The sequence below is a fragment of the Pteropus alecto genome, unplaced genomic scaffold (genome assembly GCF_000325575.1).
Source record: "Pteropus alecto unplaced genomic scaffold, ASM32557v1 scaffold12, whole genome shotgun sequence".
Lineage (NCBI taxonomy): Eukaryota > Metazoa > Chordata > Mammalia > Chiroptera > Pteropodidae > Pteropus > Pteropus alecto.
The window spans coordinates 9,174,258-9,198,898 of NW_006432669.1; the positions used below are offsets into that span (position 1 = coordinate 9,174,258).

At 36.9% G+C, this 24,641-nt stretch overlaps 1 protein-coding gene across 1 annotated transcript in view; it reads right to left on the reverse strand.

The window, feature by feature from the left end:
* MMP20 (matrix metallopeptidase 20) overlaps window positions 1–24,641 on the reverse strand; it is a 37,769-nt gene that overhangs the window by 913 nt on the left and 12,215 nt on the right. The window contains exons 4-9 of the mRNA XM_006907512.1: window positions 23,743–23,868; window positions 22,782–22,943; window positions 20,442–20,583; window positions 12,571–12,707; window positions 11,821–11,977; window positions 606–709 (exon numbers count right to left, since the gene is read on the reverse strand). Of these exons, the coding sequence (XP_006907574.1) occupies window positions 606–709; window positions 11,821–11,977; window positions 12,571–12,707; window positions 20,442–20,583; window positions 22,782–22,943; window positions 23,743–23,868 (828 nt within the window). The remainder of the gene's footprint in view (window positions 1–605; window positions 710–11,820; window positions 11,978–12,570; window positions 12,708–20,441; window positions 20,584–22,781; window positions 22,944–23,742; window positions 23,869–24,641) is intronic.

Genomic DNA, 24,641 nt, shown 5'->3' on the forward strand with positions numbered 1-24,641 from the left:
GTCCCATCATGAAATTTCCAACTACAAATGCTGGTTCTGATATTTACTTTCTCAGATCATCTCTTGCTGTTATTGTGAAGACTACCCCACAATTCAATACCAAATTATAGATTTTCTTGTTTTCTAGTAATGTCATCTGTGTTGGATGGAGGGGCATTTCCCAAAGATATTACCCATTCTGCAAGAGCAGAGATCGTATCTGGAACTGTCTTTGCATTTCTGAAGTATCCAGCTGTGCTATATACTCCAGAAAAATGAATGACTAATTCAAAAGATTTAATTAAATGTATTCAACCCACTCAATTCAATTCAAGTCAGCTATGTGTTGAATTTCAAGAGTTCAGTGATAGAGTGGGGAAAGGCACTGGAAACGTTGAGAGTATGTATGCGCATTATAAAGATGAGAATGGTAATTTTGACCAGATAGACATTATAATGTAGCTGACTAATGGATTGAAGCTACACTTTAAAATTTTCCATTTGCAAAGAGAGAACCACAATCAAAATCAAAATGGAAATCAAAATCAATTTTCTGTTATGTTGAAGCAGAGCCCAGATTTCTTGTTACAATTTCCACAAAGAAAATTTTTGATATAAACACCTACCATTTAATTCAACAGCAGCATCTATTTGGCCATTTACTCCTGAAAATTCCTCTTCAGTATTCTTTGGGTAGTCTTTTTCCATTTTCCTTTTTCGTTCATCATAGCTGGAAGAAGTATTATTTCGTAAATAATATTAATAAGAGGTTTTTATTGATCGTAGATCATACCATGCTGGTCAGGTATATTTAGCCAGGGTTATATGACTTACTTCATGCTCACGCACACGCACACGCACACGCACACACACACTCTCTATCACTACTCTCCCAGGTTTCAGAGATTCTGGGACTACTAGCTTGCTCTAAACAGTCTCTTTAAAAAATCATCAGATAGATTACTTAGAATTAATTATTCTATGTATTATAGAAACATGTTCTCATAATTTAAAAAAACATATTGCCATTCAAAAGAAACTCTACATATATATTTAGTGCTTTATTTACTGTTGTAATTATTCTCTCTCCATCTCTCTCTCCCTCTCTGCCCCGCAACCCACCCCATGAATAAATTTCTTGGCTCACTGAACAGGTGAAAGTCCTTCATAGGGGTTTTTACTCATGGGCTTCTTGCTATGTACCCATAGAGGTGGGATTGAACAAATAATGCACAATGAATGAACAAAGGTGTGAACAATCAATAGATTAAGATAAGAAGCAAGAAAATCTGGAACAACTGAGCTTTTGCTTTTCAAGTCAATTTAATTGAACAAAATTGCTTTTGTTTCCTGGAAAGATTATATGACTGATCCAATAGATTAGGTAGCTTTTTCTGGATCAGCAACCACCATTCAGCATTAACTCCGAAGACTGGTTAATACATCTTTTTGTGATCAAAGTTACCCCTTTGTAAGAAAGACTGACTTGTATGAATCAGCATGATTTGTATGAGTTCAGCATGAAGGCAGAGAAGACTTTCACCTCTTCAAGAAGACTTCATTTAAAGTGTAAGAAAGTCCCTTCTACATCAACACAGAGCTCCCAATGATGACATTCCCAGGGTAGATACCCAACTCCTTTCCCATCCAAAGGTCAGACAATTTGTCCTTGTGTCTGGGCCACTGGGCAGTTTCCTGTGGCAACAGATCACACCCATCTTCTCCTGAAATGTGCCTCTCATGTGGCTATAATGACACAGGTCAGGGGACAGATCTCTTATGATACTGAGCAGGAGTTAAACATTGGGAAAGAAGTCGAGCTGAAACTCATCAGCCTGAAACTGACTTGAGGGTTGAGCTTTGTGGAGAGGAGTGGAAGCTAACTTTCCCAAACTCCCTTTCCAAGAGAAGCACTGGAACCTTCCAGCAAATCAAGGGGGAAATTGGAGCTATGAGTTACTGTAGCACGAATAAAAATGGAAACCATTTACTGTATTCCATCATCACCAGAAGTGCCAGAACAGTGTAGGGACAGGGCACCCATACACTATCAGAAGGAGTAATTGCAAGGTATCAGGAGTGCAGTTAGGAAAAAAATGGAGAAAAAGGGGAACAGCCGAGGCACACCGGCTCCCTCATGGCCTAGATTTGTTTTGTTCACTTTGTTCTAGACTATGAAATCTGGGGTCCTTTATTAAAAATGGAAGTACAGGTTGTTCACATGTTAATCTGTTCACTAGGTTGTTTTCTTCTCTTATTTCCCTGAGATAGTTGTACTGAAGAAATGGAAACTTTGGTCAGAGGGAGTGAGAAAATAACCCTAAGGCCTAAAATTTTGGGGGAGCAGGATGCAAAAGAAAAGACAAAGCCACTAAGAGGCATTTGGCGTGTCTGGAGATCCAGGAAGAGTCGCAGAAGGAGAATACCAGAGAAAACAACCTATTTTGAATTCTTTGCCTCATGTTGACCTGATGCTCAGGAAAAATTGTGGAACGCCTTTCATGTCTTTACTCTCTTTTGTCCCTCTGAATAGAGGATTTGAAGTTGAGCTATATAATTAGAGCTCCTTACCTTTTTTTTTTTGTATTTAAACAGACATTTACGAGTGATTTTGAGAACTTTATCACCACTTATATTGCTTTATGGCAAAATATGTTCTCAGTTCCAAACAAGTGACTGACTAAAGAATATTTGTGGGGAAACCTATTACAAGTAGGAGTTTGCTTGTATGATACTTAAATTAGATGGAGAAGTCTGGAAAGTAAGAATGGACAGAGCAAAGATATTTCCTGAGAATAGAGAAACTGTTTAAATAACACAAAAATAAGTTTTAAAAGAAAATGATGACTATTAATTTAATAAAAAAATCTGAAAAAGAAAATTTTCTTTTTATCTGTCTGCTTAGTTTTCTGAGATAGGTGGTGGTGACATCTAAAATCTTATGTATATCTATTCAGAAGATAATGGAAGTAATAATATTATATATAAATAAAATTTCAAAAGAATTTTAATTCTCAGTCACATTTATAAAAACCTAGGCAAAGTCTGGCAAAACTGCAAAATTACTGTTTCTTTCCTCCATCTCTTCTACCACTTACATATTAACAGTCGCTCTCCCATTCTGTCAGCCGCTCTCTGCCCCCTCGCCTCATATATCTTGTAATTGCTTTCAAAAGAGTATTGCTTTCAATAAATGCTATTTCAAACTATCAGTCTGACACACAAATCACCATTTTGGGGTTAGCCGATGACAATATTTCATTTGAACCTTTTATGTAAACATTATATAGACATGGCTTAATAACTAACATTGGGTTACCTACTTTTCATTTTACCAAGCAAGAAATTATAATTAAACTATCAAAAAACAGTTATCGCCTAATTTTGTCATTTCACAAAGACAAGAAACTTTAAAACCAAAAAGGCTGAAACAACATAATCTCAGAATAAAAGATGGTTCTTTCCAATGATGTCTTTATACTGACACAGCCCCACTCCCTGAAAAGTACAATATTGTGCTGTTCTTATTTTGTGATGAGCTAGCCCTTGGTTTGTGGACAAATTTTTGAAGATTTCTGCTATGGAGCACAGAGCACATGTACAGTTAGATGGCTCTGGGTTTGAATTCTGACTCCGTTATTTTGCTGGCTCTGTGATCAGAGAAAAGGGCTCAGAGAAAATAGTGGAGAGACAATTTACACACACACACACACACACACACACACACACACACACACACACACACACACACAGAGGTGCCTGGCGCATGTAGACACTCAGGGCAGGCCCAAGCCATAAGACTTTGTAGTTTATTTTGGCCCCAAGAACCACTGACTCTGATTGGCTAGGATGAGGTTAAGTGGACTTGGTGATTCAATATGGGATCTTAAATCATCAAGAAGTTTAATCTTTACCTAATCTTTAAACACACTTATCAGGATAACATTTTGCAGTGGCAGGGAAGGTTGAGAAGAGGTGGAGAAAGGAGGACTAGAGAATATTGGAGGTAGTCCAGAGAATTTAGCAAGGAAGGGATTAACATACCAGTAAGAAGGTCTACTGGTATGTTGAGGATTTTGATGAAGGTAAAAGAAAAGGAAATTATATGACAGGATGAGTATCATAAGTGTGGGTATTTTAATTGACAGTAAAAAAATAAATAGTGAAGTGCATGAAGAATGACTATATATGGTGAACAGAAAGAAATTCTAGATTTGGATTCAGAAGACAAGAAAAACAACCTCAGATAGACTATTTTTAAGCTGCGTGACCTTGATCTAAATCACTTAATCTCTCTAATGCGATGTTTTTAATTGTTAAATCAAGATAGCAGTACTTGCTTCTCAAGATTGTTGAGAAGGTAGAAGGTAAAATGAAAGAATATAAGAAAATACTCAGCGTGATTCCTAACACATAATGAACAATCAATAAATATTAGCCAAATTTAATATTAAGGAAAGAAATGAATTTTTATTGTGAATCTACTATATACTAGGTACCTGCTAAAATCATTGTTTATATTTTCTCATCACTGAGGTCTTATTTGTGAAACCTAAATACCAACTAAAAATGACTGACTTATAACTAAGTTTATTTCTTTTATGGGCATTTGTTTCATTGTTTAATATTGATTAATAGGTATAGATATTAAATAAACCATTACTGGAAGTTAAAGTTTACTAACAATATTATAGTGCCATGAATATCTAATGTGGTTTTTTAGGTATATTATCTTACTCTCCACCTTGGAAATCTAAGGACTTGAGACTCTTTTGGTAAAATGTCTGAATGCTGTTTAATTTTATGCTCAGAGCTTAGATTTGTAAGATTTCTGGCGTTTTGATTGTAATGAATTCTATCGTATGTCAATGGTAAACTGACTCTATTTTGCCTCATTTGAAGTACTGAATGAGGAGTTGAGTCTGTTAAATAAAGCTTTTAAAAAATGAGAAAGGATGACAAAAATGAGGAATTCATTGATTAGGTATCTAAAATGTAGGTTTTCAGGAAGTTTCTTCATGGAGATTTTTCTAGTGAAACAGAAATCTGGAATCTTCTTTGACGTTAATAATCCACTTCTAGCCAGGAATCACATGACTTTTATGGAGGAAGGTGCTTTTGTGACAGAGAAGGGCATAGAGAACAGTGGTCAGAATGAAGGGAAGAAAAAAAAAGAGTTAGAAGCTGCCCTGTACGATCCCAGACAAGAATCCAGAAACCAGGACCCCATGAGGAAAATGACTGTGAGAAGATTTTGGAATAAAGAATTTGTAACAACATGGAAGAATATCAACGGCCTCAGTTAGCACCTGGTTAGATGACAAAAGCCAAATTCTCTGAGTTTAAGACTTAAATGTCCAACTTTCTTCTGGACATTTTCATCCTTGGGTCCTACCAGCATGTTAAATTTCACATGTACAAAATGAAATGCTTGTTTAATCCTTTAATTCTGCTTTACTTCATAATTTTATTCTTTTCTCATCAGATGATCATAACATCTTTGTCAAAAATCAACTGACTATAGATATATGGGTTTGTTTCTGGACTGTCGATTTTATTTCATTGATCTATAAGTCTATCCTTATGTCGATATCACATTGTCTTGATTACTGTTGCTTTGTAGTAAGTTTTGATATTAGGAAGTCTGAGTCTTCCAACTTTGTTCTTTTTCAAGATATTATGTCTATTCTGGATCCTATCAGTTTCCATATGAATTTTAAGATCAGCTTGATGGTTTTTACAAGGAAGTCAGTGGTATTTCAATAGAGATTGTGTTGGGTCTATAAATCAATTTGGGGAGCATTGCCATCTTAAAAATATTGAGGCTTCCAATACATGAACATGAGCTATCTTTCCACTTAGATCTTGTTTAATTTCTTTAAGTGATGTTTTGTAACTTTCAGATTATAAGTTTTCAACTTCTTTGGTTAAAATTATATCTATTTTTCTTTTTGATGCTGTTGTAATGGAATTGTTTCCTTAACTTCATTTTCATATTCGTCATTAAGGAATTTCATATTCTTCTAAGGATAGAAATACAATTGATTTTTGCATATTATATTCACACTCTGTAAACTTGCTGAACTCATATATTTGTTCTAATGGTTTTTTAAAAAGGATTACTAAGGCTTTTCTATATAAAATATCATGTGACATGCAAATAAAGATGGTTTTACTTTTTTTTCCAATATGGATGCCATTTATTTCATTAATTATTGCTTAATTACTATGGTTACAACCTCCAGTACAATGTTGAATAGAAGTCTCCAGAGTGGAAATATATATATGTGTAAATATTTCATCTTTTTGCTTTCTATCTATTTGTATCTTTGAATCTAAAATATGTCTCTTATAGATAGCATAGAGTTGGATCTTCTTTTTTTTCCTATGGTGATAATCTCTGCCATTCAATTAGATTTTTGATCTATTTACATTTTAACATTATTAATATAATTGGATTTATATTTGCCATTTTACTTTTTGTTTTCTGTTTCACATGTCTTTTTGTTCTTCTATTGCCCTTTAGTGCTTTCTTTTGCATTAGTGAAAAAAATTTTAATGCACCATTTTAACTTCTTTCATAATTTTTTCACTCTATTTTTTAAAGTTATTTCCTTAGTGGTTGCTATAGGGCATACCACATCCATCATAATTTATCATAACCTGCTTCAGATTTACACTAACTTATTTCTAGAGGGATGTTAAAATATTATTCCTATATAATTTTTTTCCTTACCCCTCTCTTTTGTGGTATTATTGTCATACATATTACATCCATGTGTTAAACTCCCAAAATATATTGTTATAATTGCCATTTTATATAATTTAATGTGTTCTAAAGAAGCTGAGAGAAGAAAAAAGAGCAAGTATATATTTATAGCATTTGTTATATTAACCTCTTACTTACCATTTCTGGTTCTCTTTTGTTTATGTTAATTTGAGTTACTATCTGGTATCATTTCCTTAGGCTAATACAGTTTTTTCCCACCCAACTCCTTTATGCTGTTATTGACAAATATATTTATTTATTTTATAGGCCCAATGATATAATTATATACATATTGTTTTATACAGTTAATTCAAAATCAGTTAAGAGAAGAAAATAAAAGAAATATATATTTACTTATACTACCTTTTATAATTACATGATTACATTTACTGGTACTCTGTTTTTGTTTTTGTTTTTTTAATGTGGATTTGAGTTACTGCCTGGTGATATTTGTGTTCAGCCTGAAAAACTTCTTTTAGTATTTCTTGTAAGGCACATGTACTAGCAATAAATTCTTTGATCTTTTTTTGTTTGTTTGTTTGTTTATCTGAGAATGTCTTTATTTTGCCTTCATTCTTGAAAAATAGCTTTTCTTTGAACACTTTGAAAATGTTTCTCACTGCCTTTTGGCCTTGCCGGTTTGCTGACTCCCAATCTCGTCCCCTCTAATGTAGTCACACTGCTGCCCAAATGATATTTTTATAACAGAAATCTTATTGGGTTCTTCCCTTATTTAAGACTTTTAGTGATATCTCTTTTTTCTATTCAATGAACATTGATCTTCCTAGAAAAGCATAGATCCTCCATGATCTATACCCTGCTTAAACTTGGGCCACATCTCTCATTGCCTGTGTTCTAGTCATAGTGAACTTCTACAGGTTTTTCCCATACACACAGGCTATTTCACACCTCAGTGCCTTTGCTTCAATTACTCTCTCTGCCTGGAAGCCAGTCCCACCCTTCTCCCCTCCTGACTGGGAAACTCCTACTCAACTCTCAAGATGAAGCTCAGTCATTTCTTCCTTGAAGAATTCTTTCCTGGCAATTTCCTCTTTGTTTTGCCCCACCGATCCCTGCGCAGTCTTTTATCACGGCACTTAAATTGCTCTTAATTATTTATCCATGTACCTACTCTCAATTGTAAGACTTGCTGAGGGCATAAATAGCACCCAACAGGAATTAAGAATTTATTATAAGACAGGCATTTCACATTTTTCTTTCATTCTCACAGCTCTACGAAGTAGATACTTTTTCTACCTCCATTTTGAAGGTAATGAAACAGACAGAAAGGTGATCCAGGTTGCCAGATGATTGCTGTTAGAGTTGAGCTTCATTCTCTCTTACTCCTGCTCATACTGTTAAACAGCGAACTCTGTGCCTCTCTTGGTGTCAGTTCCTAATAGAGTCTGACATATATGTATGCCCAATATATGTAGGTTGAATGTGGTAGTTTAGTAATGTATTTTTTAAAATTTATGATTAAAAACAAGATTTTGAATTCTACTCATTGTTCTTATTTTTATTACTTATTATTTATTTCTCTATGATGACTAACAATAAAATCCTTAAATAAACAGACCCATTTCCAGTATTCCTGGGACATTCAGGAAAGAGAAAATGTGGGAGATTGGGATACTTTGCATCAATTGTGCCTCAGGTTTGTGTGTATAGAAAGAGTGACCTAGGGGTGGAAAAAGCTGGGACTTGTAGATTTTCAAATCACTTAACATGAAATTCAGAAAACATTGGCCATCTCAAAGAATGATGGAGTTGATGGCACCCCCAGAAAATGCTTGGTGTATCCACTGCTCTGCTATCAGTAGGCGAAGGAGAATATCTACAGGATAAATTAGCCATAGGAGATAGAAGTAATGTATAGAAAGAAAAACTTGCTGAATCATCGGGGCTTGCTAGAAAGAGGAAAGGAAGGAATAAAAGTAACTGGACATGTGGTAGAGTTTAACCAGTATGTCATTTCGTAACATGTAATGGCCTCAGCATGGTTAAGCGCCCTTTTGGATTTCACTTTGTAGTTCTCTGGGGCTGCCCCACTGTAAGTTACTAGTGTACTCACATGTGGGTTCTCATTCTTAGAGTTGAAACCAACCTGGCTTCAAACCAACCCTCAATCCTCAGTGGAGGAAGTTGCTGAATAGTTTTCTCATTGCAACTTCATTCACCAAAACTGATCCCAAGTTCTAGGAGTTCATGGAGAATTTCCCTAACAAGCTTATCCAGAGACTTTTCTTCCCTTGGTTGGATCTTTATTTGTGACACAGACTGAACTAACATGAGGACCAAAGAAGAACCTGAGGAATGACTAAAGGAATAAGTCCTAACACACCATTGATGGATGTAAATATAGTAAATTCTTGGTCTATAACGTGAGGCTGTGGCCTTCTGTATTTTCGAATGTGGCCATATGTTTTACCTATATAACCTCACTTGTCTCCTTTGCTTTGCCCTTTCCTCCCAGCTTCTTCCCTCTTCCTGCTTAGACTGAAGATGTAATGACTGAAGATCCATTGGCCACCTCGAATCTCATGGCAACCACGAGTTAAGAACAGCAGAATAAAATGTTAGAAGGAACTGGGCTTCCAAATGGTCATGGATGAGGCTACCTTATCAGCCCTAAATCTGTTGAACTTCAGACATTTTACATATATAAAACCCTTTATATATTTAAGTCATAATATTTTGGGTGTCTATTACAAGCAGCTGAATGCAATTTCTAACTGATACAGAGCTTTCTCACGACAATAAGATATAAATGTGAGGCCCTGCTAAATGCAGTGTGTGGAATTCAGGCAGAGGGGCTGTTAATAGAGCTGCTACAATAGCTTTTTCTGAACTTTTGAGCTGTAGGTTTGGGGCTGTTTGTCTTATTCCTTAGTGCATAAACCAGTGTGTGTTGAAGTGTGTAAAGTAGGAGACTCCCATTGTTGAAAGGATTGACTATGCTTTGCCAAAAGCAGTAATTTCAGGGTGATCAGAGCCCTTTAGTATTTAAAAAAGAAACTCTTTGACTGGATGGCCCCTCAGAGGAATATTGAGGTTTAAACAATCATTTGTTAATTATCACAAGTTATAAAGCAATTATTTATTAATTACTTTACAAGTTCCTACTACAACGGAACAGTTACTCTTTCTGAGTATGCACTATGAGCCAGGCACTGTGCTAGGTGTCTACACGCATTACATCACTTCACACTCTCAATAACTTAGGAAGGTTAATGTTAAAAGTGCCTATCATGGTTTCCTTCCCTCACCAGCAAAATGAGCTCTTTAACATTTGAGTTAGTACCCTAGACCAACTTTTTAATGAATCTGTTTTACCTAGATTACTAAAGATTTTTCCTTAATAGATACTCTCAGAGGCCCAGTTGGAAAAGTTCAGCATCTTTTCCGCAGGAAGCATCAGGCATCATTAAAATCAGAGACCCTCTCCCTCCTCATGCTTAAATTTACAGAGGATTTTAAGCCTTTCACCAAGCTTCTTGTGTTGGCTGTTAAGCCACAATCCCACCTGGCTGGAGGTGTGTGCTTTCCTTTGGGTGCTGGTGAGTGGTGGATTAGTCCAAAGACCAGGCAATTAATGGAGAAGAGAAATAATGTAGGGAGAATGGATAATTCCCCCCAATGAGAATCAGGCTTGAAGAAGCTTTGAAAAATTAACTGAATAATCATAACATAAATTCCCTTACACTCCCACATGTATGCTCATACATGTATCTCTTGATCTCATTGTCTAAAAATTTGCAATGGGAATCGGGTTTCTGAATATCTACTTATATGTCAGCACTGCGATCACAGTTACTTTACCTTAAAGAAAGATTTTGGAGAATCTGCCTGGCAGCTATTAGGGGCTTAATAAATTACTATCACTTTAGAATAGGAAGTTCTGAAAGAAAAATAGCTGGCTTAGTGGGTTAATCACACTGGAAGTGACAACTCATAATATCACAGGATACTTTGAGCAATGCTTTCAGGGCTCTCAGTGGCCCAGAAGAGTCAGTCAGCAGGGTTCACATTTGTTGGGCATTCAATTTTATAAAATAAATGTTCCTTTTCATGAAATATATCTATGCTCCTCTTTCATTACTTTCTCAGCTCCAAATTGGAGAAGATAATATCAGTCAGGCAGAAGATGATGACAAATATTTATTTATAAATTTCTTTTATGCTGCAGAAATGGTTATTAAAAGTAGGTGATATAAAAGAAAATAAAAACCCTTAGACCAAAGTTAGGTGCTCTCCTGCTTCCAACTAAACCCTATTGTAAGCCTGTTATTTGGCATAGTCGCCTGCTTAGAATCTGCTTTTGCTTCTCTCTTTTGAAGTTCAGAAAAACAAGCAATGCCAAAGTGAGGATCGAGAATCAAGGGGAGGCGTGCAGAGGCAGAGCTTGGAAAAGAGCTGCAGTCATCCTTCAACATGAATCAATTAAAGATAGAAACCCAATAGGTGCAATGAGGTGTGACCTTGTGTGCTGTGATTGAATGACATATGACATCTTATTCAGATCTGCTTATGATAACCTTCTGCAAGACAGGCATGTAAATTATCCATGAAGTACTTTGGATAAGAAGAATCTTCATGTTCTAGGTAGGATAGAAAAACTTAGTAACAAGGCCTTTTCCTTTTAGCAGAACTTTCCTCTAAAGATCCCCACAGTCATGACACGTTCATTTTGCACAAAATCACAGCGTATTCTGGAATGCATTGGTACTCACATAACAGGGAACCAGTTCTCCCCTCAGGCATTCCCAGTGTATTTGGGGATGCTGCATCCACTCTTTTAGGTCACTGGGGGTCCAATTAATGAGTGCATTGAAAGATCAGGATGTTTGGTGTCCTAGAGACCAAAGAATAGGATCATTGAATTAATGTTTCGCTTATCATTTGGATGGTTCCATATCTTTGAAGATAGTGTCGACCATCAGTAAATGGCACCCCAGTGGCCAAGAAGAGTCACTAGGCCTATTGCAAACTTGCCTTGCATTCATTTCTGCAAAAGGTTTTTTTCTTTCTCATTGAATACATCTGGACAATCAAAAGGAGAAAATCCATACCTGTAATATTCATCTCCCACAAAGAAAAGGGTCTTCTGCGTATCCCTGAGATAGACGGCAGCATCTATTCGCTGCACATACCTTGGGAACCCAAATTCATAAATAGTCCGCGGAGGACCTTGAATTTGGAATCCTCTTGTTATCCAGTAGTGGGGGCCTGAAAACAGAAGTTAAAGTTTACAAAAACTGTACCACTTAGCAATGCACTTCACTCGTGAGCATTTCTGTGAAGGATCATAAATGGGGCTAGTTTCTGGGATATTTGCCATGGCTATAACCCAACAGGAGATATAAGCCTCTAGCTATTCAATTCAGCAAAAGACTTAAAATTTGCCCCAAAGGCATCTCTCCACCACAAATAAAACAAAACAAAATAAAACACGCTGGCATAGAAGCAAGGATATTGTTTTCCTCACACTGGGTTCCATGTGGGCTTTTGTTAATTAGAGGCTCTCAGGACATATGCCATGTCACTCTGATAGAGGTCCTTGTTTCTAGCTCCCTGGGCACTGTCTCAGTGTGGAGCCTCTCTAGGGTAAAGGTTTGGATCTGAGAAAGCCATGATTGAGATAGTCATCATCAATTCTGTCATTGTTACAATATAGTGGGGTGGCATTTCATACCTAACCTGAGGAGGAGGTGACCGAAGCACACTCCACGATCATTGAAGAGACACAGACAGTGCCAGATGTTTCAAGTACCCTGGGCTCTGCACCCTGCCATTTTCTTTTCTGTGGATCTCTAGGGTACCTTTAAAGAAGTAAGCGGTGCCCCTCTCAGCCACTTCGTAAGCTGCATCCACATTGGACATAAGCTGGGGGAAGGAGCTTGTAATGGTGCTGGGCCGGATCCCTGCCATCAAGTGAACCTGCCGACGCCAGAAAATCCTATTGGGCAATCCAAAACAAATCAAGATCAAGGGTTGATTTAGATCTTAAATTGAACTTGGACTGAAATGTACTGCAAGCCACACTTTAGAGGCCATTTCTAAACGCCTCTTGCACTTGTCTTGTTTTTAAGAACGCAGATTTTTGAGCTTAGTAGACAGTTTCTTCTCCTTTTTTATTTTCTAAGCATCTTTACAATCCCTTTTGCTTCATTTATTTAAGGATAGTGAAAATATTGATGGATAGAGCAAGGAAATGACATCAGTGATTTACACATTCAAGCTGTGCACCTTCCTATTTGAAATATCATTTGATACAAATTTCCCTTCTCTAGTCCGATTTTTAAAAAATTAAAATCTCACAAAGATAAATATGATCCAGGTAAACATTATGAATATTATACAAACTTTGTGGTTGGGAGATGCTGATTATTCCCAGTAAAAACAGTAAAAACGTTGACAATTATAAATTATCATGTTGCATATATACTTATCTATTGAAAATGTTTGTATTTTTTAACTTGATAGCCAATTAACAGAAAATCTGGTAACACACAAATTAACTTAAAGTTTAGCAACTCATGCATCTACTTTTCCAACATTATTTCCATAAAATTATGGCAGTATACGTGATGGTTGTGGGCTGAAACTTTCAATGTAAATATGGTCCATTTTGATTTTTGCAGCTAAAAATAATTTTATAAAATATGAATAGTTTACTTGACTCCATGGAAGGTAGAATCAATACAGAAAATTATTCGTGGACAGAGAAAATGTAATAAAGTTTTGACATTTAACTTTCCATGTAGTTAGTGTAGGAATTCCTCAAATCTTATGTTGAGTTTTCCTATTCAGTTAATTTAACAAATATTTATGGAACATCAAGAATGAAACATTGAACAAGATCCAGGCCTTGCCATCAAGAAGCTTACAATCTAGTAGTAGAGACAGATAAGTAATGAGGCAATTTTAATTCAGAGTGATCATCAGTTCTAAAAGAGTTAAATTCATGATGTTCTGGGAACACACAGTGGTACCCCATTTCACTTAGAGGTAGGCTAGAGTTCCAACTGACCAGCATCTCTAAGCCTCATTTTTATCATCTCTTAAATGCAAATAATAATACCTGGCCTATCTCATGAGAACATTATGAGGATCAATGGAGACAATATATATGAAAGTGCATTATAAATATTATATTTTATAATTATAAAAATTATTATTTGCCTTGGCCTTAACTACCCATTCATTGGACACCCACCATACACCACACACAATTGGCAAGAGTCAATTTAGGGTATACTGCCTGGCCCCAGGCCCTATACATCACAGCCTTACCTAGAACACATGTATTACCAGATGAAAAACTGAGAACAAGAAAGGATTATGGGTCCATATTTCATCTGGTTGTTAAGAAGAGATAGACCTGAATTAGACTTCAGTTGTCTTGATTTTCATTACATACCCTATCTTATCTACTTGCTCATTCTCAGCCTTGTGATGTTTGGTTTTTCTTTGTTTATAACTTGTCTAGTCAAACCTAGCTTTTTCTGAAGGCAAGAGGGACAGTTTTCCTCTGCTCCTTTTTCTCCACCACAAAATGAGCACAGGTTTGGGTATCCAGAAGAATCCAATAATAAAAATAGATAAACAGATCATGTCAATAGTCCATAATTTGATCTTTGATAAGGGAGGCAAAAACAATGGACTAATTGGGAACTTGAATAGGATTGTGAAAAATAAGTGTTTTCCAATTAATTTAATTCAATATGTAGTTCTGAAATGCTGATTCCGTTCAAGTCACTGTGCTAGATACCTACTAAGACATGAAGTGTGCATTTCTGGAGATTATAATGGTGGGGATGAGGAAGAAGGGAAAGCAGGCTGGAGGGGGAGCAGATACATCCTCACTTAACTGGGCTCTGTCTGAATTATGTCTCTGATGAGGTACAGCTGACTTTCTCCCAGGCACCTGAAGCTGGGATGTGTTTCCTTTCATTTCTCATTTAAAAATCAACAAGTGACTCTAGGCAAAACTGAACCCTATTTTTTATTTGAAATTACAAGACATTGATGTCTCGAATGATTCAATATGGAAGGTAGTAAAGCATAGTGATTAAGGGTGCAGGCAAACTCAAAAGATACATTTGGAAATTTTTACTGGTGGTAGAATCTTAAATTCCTTACTAAATAAACCCAAATTTAGGATGCCGTGGGTATTGTGAGGATTAAATAGAGGTAGACTAGTCATTCTAAATCAAAAATGATTTTGTGCCTAGAGGACATTAGGCAACGCTAGTGACAATTTTGATGTCACAACTGGGACTGAGTCTAACGTGTAGAGGCTATGGCTGTTGCTAAACATCCTACAATGCACAGGACAGCCTGCACAACAAAGAATTATCTAGGCAAAATGTCAGTGGTGCCAAAGTTGAGAAACCCTGGTTTAAATACTGTTGTTAGAATATAATATAATGTATACACTGAATGCATAAGGTAGAAATAAACTCTACCCATCATTTATATAAAGTATCACAAATTCTAAAAGGAATCTATAATCATGAAAATTTTCAGTAACTAATGAAGAAAAACTATGTCTGGTGGGTAATAAAGCAACAGAACACATACTTAGAGGATTTACAATCTTAGAGCTATAGATTACAATAATAAATGAATTAAAATTAATAAAAAAGAATACAGTAAGTAACCTTATAATACATCTGTAAATGGATTTAAAACATAAGCCAAAAAAAAAAAAAAAAACTATGAGCTTGTTAGAAAAGAATAGCTGCAGGATGTATTGTAACCAGTAATAGAAACAGACAAACAGATCATATCAATGGTCTGTAATCTGATCTTTGATAAAGAAGGCAAAACAATGGAATTTATTGATATTATAGACCTGCTGATTAGATATGTAGCTGCACTGTTATCTTTGTGTACCCAGGAGCCAGCACTGTGCCTGGTACATAGTCAGGGCTCAGTAAATATTTGTTAGCAAAATAAATGGGTGCCAGAGGGTTGAGTGGAACTTATTTGATCATTGATTTTCATATTCTCTGGAATTTTCATTCCCTTTTACTAAAGAACAGTGACTGATTCATTAAGTTTGAGATTAGGTCACTGGTAACCTTCGCCTGGTTTCTTGCAGCTCTTTGTCAGTCCTGTGAACTTCTTGGGGGCAGGGTCATGTTTTACTCATCTTTTAGCATAGTGCCTGGTACATCTTGGGACTCGATCTATGTTAAACTTTTTTTTTTCTTTTTTTCTAATACCCAACTATCTTGACTCTCCACTTTCCTAAGCTGATCCCATCAGTCGTTCATTTTCAGGAGATGCCTTCACCTCCTGTTTGCTGGACTATCAAGATAATTCAGCACGATTTTTCATCCTTTTCAACCCTTTCCTCTCCTTGACTTTGTTCTTCTCTGTCTTCCTACTTTGATGGGAAAGAGGTATTTTTCTTCTTCCTATCTTATTGATGCTCACAATTGAACTGCTGCTCCTCTCCCCTGAGATTGGTCAATGTGGTGCAGTAAGAGAAGCAAAGGGTGCTTGAAACCTTGTTTATCATTGGACATGTGACCTCATGTGAGTCGCTTACTTTTTCTGAGACTCAATTTCCTTCTGTCAAATAAGACGGAGAACATTAATAATGTTTCCGCTAATACTTCAAAGGATCAATTGAGATAATACATATGAAAGCATTTTATAAACTCTTGACTAATTTTACAATTTTTTTAGGTACTTAAAAAAAGACATGTTTCCCTCTACAAATTTATTAATTGATGATATGTAAAACTTAAACTTAGAGTATTATCAAATAGCTAAGTTTTCTTCTAAATTTGTCTCCCTGACATAAAATATTTCTGTCATTAGAAACTTTGAAGTATAAACTGTTACATCATTAGCTGAGAAGCCGTTCATTTTGAGGGGTTCACTAACCAGAATTGCTTATATCAGAATACTTTAGAGGCCAAGAAATCAACCAAACATCATCCATCTCACTGAGTCCAAGCAAAATATAGCTTGTAAAATTAAAAACTCATGGTGAGACAGTCAAAAATAGTCAAAGCATAGTACCCTTAAATTCAGCGTTTGTAACCCTCTGAGGAGATAATAAGCCATAACCTGTGAATACGTGAAGGTCCTCATCCTCAGCCAGGGGGGAGTTCAGAAGAAATGAGTCAGAGTTTTTAGTGCACCTTCTCTGCCTCTTTGTCCGAATTCTTAATACATAATAGAATCTGCCTAAGTAAATACAATGCCATTTGTTGACTTTCAATGATGCAGCCTTATAGAAAAGACACATCTCCAGACTGTGAAGGAGGAAGACTTCTGCTTCAGTTGTGCTGGCTTCCCTCAAGCCCACGGAACTATGGGAAATGCTAGATTCCAAACATACTGTCTCATAGTAGTGGTTACTGAGTTTACTGTCCTTCCTTCCCACAGTTGACCCTGATGCCTCTTCCAGCTATTATCTTGACTTACCCTCCTTCGTTATCAATAAGATTCTCAACAGAACGATCTGTATCTACCATCTCCATTTGCTCCCCACAAATTGTTCTTTCATTCCATATGTACTGGCTTCCTTCCTCACTACTCCACTGAAACTACATTCCTTAATTATCCTGGCCAGTCAGTCCCTTTTCTTCAGTTTTCTGGTGACTTCTGGCAGCATTTCCACTGTTATTCACCTAAAAAAAAAAAAAAGCCTCTTTTCTCTAATTTATTTGGGGCTCTACCTGTCTCTGAGTCAAGTAGACTTAGGTTACAATTCCAGCCGTGATAATAAGTGTGGATTAAATGAATAAGTGTCTATTAAATGCTTAGCACTATAAATGATCATGAACTGTCAGTTATCATTATTATTAGAGTTTATTTTCAAATCTTTAACTGTCTCTTCTATGTGGGAGATCCCACACCCTATGAAGCCTTTAACTATGACCTCTCCTCTGAGTACTAGCTTATTCCTGTAAAACCTCACAAGAATCGTCACCACCTGAAATTTGACACACCTAACATTTAGTTTTGCTTCATGTGCCCCACAAATCCTGATTTTCCTATCTACATGGATGCTGCTACTACTTTTGACTCTTTCTTTTCCATTGTTCTCCTCACCAAATTAGTGTCCAAGTCCTGCTGGTGACTCCTTCAGAGTGCCTTTTCCATTCACCTTTCTCTTCAGTTCCTGCTTGCATACTCTCAAAAATGTCTTTGTTTGCTCTCTAAGATACATAACATCTTTCAAAGTGTGAAAGTGATTGACAGCTTTATCTAAAAAAAGAGAATCCTATTTTGAAAATAAAACAGAATTTGGAGTTGCCTATCAAACATTTATGGGAAACTTCAATAGTCTAAGAACATCCTCCTCCTTGTGGCTATTAATAGGACCTGCAGGCCAAGGGCAGCCTGAGTGCTTTTTTTTTTTTAACTAACTCAGATGCATACCAGTCGAAAGGCATAAGTTCACTCAAGTGAAAATTTAGTGCTCCCCTTGGGGCATAGTCAGAAAGTTTTCTATGTGAGTGACAGAATCGACTCAGGACTGGGAGTCAGAAGACCCGGGTTGCAGTGGAGGGTTTGCTGGGCTGAGAGACCTAGATTTCTTGTCTCTAAAATGAAGAAGTTAGACGTGATCAAACTTTGTACTACGCCATTTGTAAAATGTTATTTTTCTTCTAAGGCCTATAGCTGATTTTGATATTCTTGATTTTACCTTTAAATGATACTGTGTAAAACCCAGAGTAATCTGAGAGATGCAGATATAATTTTGGTATGACTGTAATTCAGTCATTTCCCTATTCTCTTCCCTAAATGCCTGAGGAAATCTGAGATAGTTTCAATATTTTGTCATCTATTATAAAGAATAAATATATGTGAATTAAATATATATATGTGACTTTCAATTTATTGTAGCTGAAGTTTATTTCTCTTCAAACAGAACATTTTAATGTACTGATGTGCCTTTGTACAATATGGAGAATGTGTAACAATCTCATGGTGACTGTAAAAGGTACTGCATTCCATTTTGCTTTGGAAACAAACCATGCGGTTATTACATCCACAGTTTGAAATGTCTCAACAGACTGTTGTTGGTGATGGGGAATTCCAGTCTTGTGGGTGGGAGAGAACAGACTGGGAGCTCTTTCATAATGGCCCCCAGGTTGCCATTGTAGCTGTGACTTGAAAGAATTCTTTGTTCTTTGTCCAGGCTTAGCAAGCACTTTGGGACTTTTGGTGACAGCTGGGAGAGGATCAGAGCTATAGGGTCATGGGATTCTAGTTCTGGAGGCAGTAGAGCAGGGAGTTAGGAGCACAGGTCCTGCCATGTGATAATGTAGGTGAGGGTCCCAGTTCCACCCCTCACTAGCAATGTGCTCTTGAACAAGTTGCTTATCCTTTCTGGATCTTATAAAGAGAGAATAATAATTCATACCTCACAGTGCAGTTGTAAGGATTTGATAACAAAGTGTGCAGGTGGTAAGTACTGAGCACACTGAAGTCACTATTAATATCATACAACACCTCATCTTAAAATGGAGAAAGAGGGATTCAAGTTCCTATGGAGAGTTAGTGGCAAATCCAGTGCCCCTGTCCTCCTTCTAGCTCTTTCTAGTTCTTTGGGATTACCTGCCCTACCACAGTAGGTCATCAAATCTGACAGAAGAGAAAAAGAGAAGGTGATGACCAAGCAGATGCATGTTAGTCAGCCATCTGTTTTTCTGTATCTCTTCTTAACCACTCATTTCTAAATATCTCTTGCATCTATGCCTCCTTTTCTATTTTGTTGCTACCCTCAGCAGTCAAGACTTTGTCAAAAGATATATTTACTTAACAGTAAGTAATTACTAAATGTTCATAGTTTGATAGATAGAGGGTTTTTAAACATCTTTTTCCTTTTTGTTTTTCAAAGAAAACAATTATAATTGCATGGAAGGGAGTAATATCTTTGACTGCATTGTCTCTTTTGCCCCTATCACAACCACTGTGGTTAGCATCTCATTTCTTTATCATTCAACCAGAGCTGTATGCACACATGTGGGCAATGTAAAATCTGACAGCCTTATCCTTTAGATGAAACCAGCATTACGTAGCATGGTGTTCCAGGCTTCTCTTGCTCTGTGCCTTGCCAATCGCTCCTGGGCCAATGTTTATTAATTCCATTTCAGTTTACTTTTGGTAATAATCAATAATAAGTGTTAATAAAAAGAATCAATAATAAGCGTTAATAAAAGAATCAACAAAAGTAAATAATAATGAATACACCAAGTTTCTAAGCCTCAATCCATTGTACGTATTTTTTGATTCCTACTCCTAAATATTTATTGATCATTCGCTATGTTTTTGGCACATTGCTTGCCCAAGGTCACCTGATTAGTAAGAAGCATGGTCAGAATTTAAATTATCTTAGCCTGATGCTAAAACCTGGGTTTCTGGGCTCTGTTCTAATTTGCTTTTGAAAAGTGGATGCCGATCCATTGTTAAAGATTCAGTTTAAGCTGTTCCTAATTTTTAAAAGTGAGAAATAATCTAGATGTTCATAGGATGGGGTTGGCTAATTGGGTAATGATATATCTATTCATTGGAATATATATACTTATATAAAATGAAGACGAAAATTAAAATTCTTTGACATGGAAAGATGAGACACTGTTGAATGAAAAAGGTTTATAAATCATTTTTGTCACACTTCTAGGACAACTTTGTTGTCTAAAGCTCGGCTTGGGCTTACCGGTCTTTGAAGAATAAGAGCTCCTTCCCCAGCATTGTCACTGCATCAAAGGATGAGCTGGAGTCACAGAGGTCGGGGATGGAAGGACTATGAGGTGGGGTGTGGGGCACAGTGGGTTTTCCCGGGAATGTTTTCCGAGGTCCTAGGATTCAAAGTGACGTGGTCAAATGTTGCCAGGAATCTCGAGTCTGTACACTTCTGCTCCAGAAACCCACTTTCGCCTCATTTGACAAGGCGATAAAGAGCATGGTTGTCGATGGCAGGCAGACCTTGGTTTGAATTCCAGCTTCACTAGTTGCTGAGTTGTGTGATAAACAGGCAAATAATTTAACCTCTTGAAGCCTCGGTTTCCTCATTAGCAAAATAGGAGGGGCAATAATAGTACCTACCTCAGGTTTTTGTGAGAATTCACTCTACTAAAAGCACTTCGTAGAGTGTTTGGCATATAGTAAATGTTCAAAGAATGGTAGCTATTTGTTTATTATTACACATAACTTCTTTGGTAGTGATAGGCATTCCAAATTAGAAATGTATTTTAAAAGTTGCCACTTATGGTTTCTTTGTAACTAAGTTCTATGTTCTCAATAAGATTATAACTTTCTTATGTGTTTTTGTATTATTTTCATCCACTTTTGGGCATCCTGCACTGTGCATAAACCTTTTATTAGGAACTCAGGAAAGTCAGAGAATTCTTGTGGCACTGAAGTACACTGAAGGTGTTTACTATTTAAAGATATCTTCTGGTGAATCCTCTTGTAAAACAGGGGCCTGCTTCTTGGGAGAGTGGCTGGTGAGTTTTCGTCTCCCATTCTGCACTCCTGAGGACCATCTGCCAGCTACAGAAAAATGATCTGCAGCTGCCTGAGCCATTGCCCATGGCAGGGCCCCGCTCTTGGTTAAGTCTTGTGAGGCGGAGTGAGGTGGAGTGAGGCTTTGGGAAAAGATCAGAAACTGGAAAATGGTCAGATCAGAAATGTGCTACCTTTTTTTCAACACTTACTAGGTGCCAAGCACTCTGCTAAGGGTCAGAAGTGGCAAGGTGGTCAAGAGTGGGTGATGGGCATGCTCCCCGGCAATATAAAACTAAGTATTTACATTTTGTTCACCTGTGCAAAAATGGCCATGTCAAAAGATATGCTTCAGCTCCTGACTGAGTGACTGCAGCCATGAGAATGGTGGTGAGTTTCCAATACACAAGAATCTATAAACAGCAGGCAAGTATTTGGGCTCAGTCCTTCTTGGTGACCCAAGAGAATTGCTTTCCATTGGAGCCCTGCCACTGGGTACTCTGGAGCCAAGTTTCCAAAATGGACACATTCACAGTACTTTTTACTGTTTCTCAAAGGAGGAGCAGAACTATCACCTACCCCCTCTCTGAAGTGGATAGAACTGGCCAAACACTTCTTTGAAAAAAATTTGTCTTTTATGTCTCAGATGAAATACGACTGTTTGCACATGTGTGTGCTCATTTCTAAACAGCCAGATGGGCTGGCCGACGTGTAGAAAGGCGTGGGGGGTCTGGGCCCCTAGGCCCTTTTCTAGGCTGAGAAAATGAGGAGAGGCTCCAAAAGTAAAGGCTGAATACCAGGCTCTGAGACTGAAGGGAAAATCAGTTTCTAGATTTTTCTGCCTTTTATCCATTAAAAAAAAAAGTGTCAAGTCTAAGAATGTATCAAGATTGCTTCTCATGAATTAACGTATTTGTCTTTCTGTTAAGGAAGATTTGATATAGAGTTTCTAATAATCCTTTACCACCTGTGAAAGAATGTTAACATGAGATAATTTTGAATATTTTGGGATACTTACTGTCTTTGAGTCTCAGCTTTCTCAGCTGTCAAATGAGGAAAACATTTCACATCCCACAGGCTGGTCATGAGGATGGTGTGGGATGACTCATGACATTGTTGTAAATTGCAGATTGTCTATACAACTGAGTGGTGTAGTTATTATCATAATTGCTGTTTTTAGGAAAATAAGGTCACTTATCTACAAATGGGTAAGCACCATATATATGAACAATAAAATATATTCATTCTCTCTCAATGTCTAAATCCTGACCTACACACTTAAAAAACAGACAAATGATTGTATTTTCTATCGCTGTCAAGGGACCAATATACTCTAGAATAAGGACGTAAAATTTAATTGCACATCTTAGAAAAAAGCAATATTCATATCTGGTAAATAAGCTCTTCACAAGAGGACACAGTTGGGGCTGCTGTCTCTAGCTTCATCTTTACCTCCGCAGGTTAACTCCTGGCAAAGTATACTTTCTCTAAGTTGGAGACTGAATGCCTGTTAATTTCAGAGTTAGTCATCAAAGAAGTGTAGCGATTGTACCGTATAATGCCTGGATCCCTTTCACATCATCCTTGGGGAGGCGGAATCCATAGGGATTCTGGTACTTATAAGTTGGGTACATCAGTGCCGAGGAGTCTGTGGAATGGGCCAGGCCCAGTGCGTGGCCAAATTCATGAGCAGCGACAGTGAATAAATTGAAGCCTAGACAATATGAGAGAGAAAAAGGCAGCATCAACACAGGGTTTTATTTTCAATATCTTCCATATTTACAGGAGAATTTATGCCCAAATCACAGTTAACTCATTTTCTTTTCATAACTGGACTATTCAAAGGTTGGTAGGTTATTCTGTCACTTAGTTTGCTAACTTTAGTCTAGTTCTTTCCCCTTTAGCTAGGAGGTTTGAGGTTTGGAAGAAAGGAAATGGAAATCAGCTCATTTTGTTCCTTGTCACTGATGCTTGGCAGATTGATGAAAAAGGGATCTAACTAGAGCTAATAGTGGCAAAATGATAATAGTGGCAACAGTACATAGATTTAGGCCACAAGTACTTTACTAGTTCTCTGCTATTACAGCCTACTCCTTTTTATTCACACACATTTCACACTGAAGATTTTCAGATGACAGGCATGATATTCTGGAACTTTTATACCCACCCCCATCACACTTCTTGGGAGAGAAGCAATTCCTTCAGGTCATTTTGAATGTATAAGTAAGAAACGATAAATACTATGTCATTGAAAAAAAAAAGAGCGGTGTGTCGAGGAGGGGACGGTTGCTTTTTGAGATTATGAACCAGAGATCAGACAAGTCTACAGCATGAGACCGAGGGTGGGTCTTTTCCCTTATGGTGTTCCCTTTTGGATTTTTGGCTTACTTGTTTTTCCTAGCCAGCCCCCCTAGTTAAAGGGTGGCTTGGGACGTTGAACCTCAAGGTTTCATGATGGAGGCCCAGAAGAAGGTACAATATTTTCCAGGTTATGGTGAATTGTGCATATATACCATTCTTTCCCATAGTCCACTTCTCAGCATTGTCGAAATGTGTGTCTCCTCCCAGGCCTTCTCCAGGTGCAAATGCATGAGCTAAAGTCCCTCGAGGCCCATCGAATGGGTAGGAATCCCCGTGATCTAAATAAGTGGGGAGAGATGCCAATAGTATTTAGTCTCTCTAACAGTTTGGATGGGTGCATAACATTACAGGGAATGGAAAACTTTTTGAATAGCACTGACACTTCTCATACAGAGAGATTTTCAATATTCATTTTTTTATAATAAGAAGTTCAATGTTAATGACTAATCTGTCCATTGGAAAATTAAAAGGGCTATTTTGAATTTTAAAGATTGTAAGCATTAAAAATTAAAAAACTGTTCTGGTATTGTTTTTCTTGTGATATCTGTTAACTGACATGTGGCATACTGCGAATTGTGCCCATGCTGTAGATTACAAAAGAAGAAAACACAGATGGTCATTCAATAGCAACCTCGTCCACTGACTTGAATGTGAACATGTTGGCAGAGTGAAGCTCTCAACATTTGATTCTGCTAAGGCAGTAATAGTAACCTGAATAAGTGTGTGCTTTGTGTTTCTACAGCACAGTACAATATAATACAATTTAAGGAGTGTCAAACAAATTTCTTTGTAATTCTGATATACTTTCATGTGTAAAACTCATGAAAGTAATAAAGGTGTTTATAAAATCTTAACTTTTAAAACTTTATATATTTTTGTTTTATTATTGACATTTAATTAACAGTTTGTTACAAATTTAATAGAAAAGGAAGAAGAGTAAAATGAGGGATATTAGTGAGGATACACTGTTTTATTACGAACCAAAAAAACAAGTTCTGGTGTGTCATTTTCTAGGTTTAGTTGCAGTGTGGCACCTGGTTAAACAGCATCA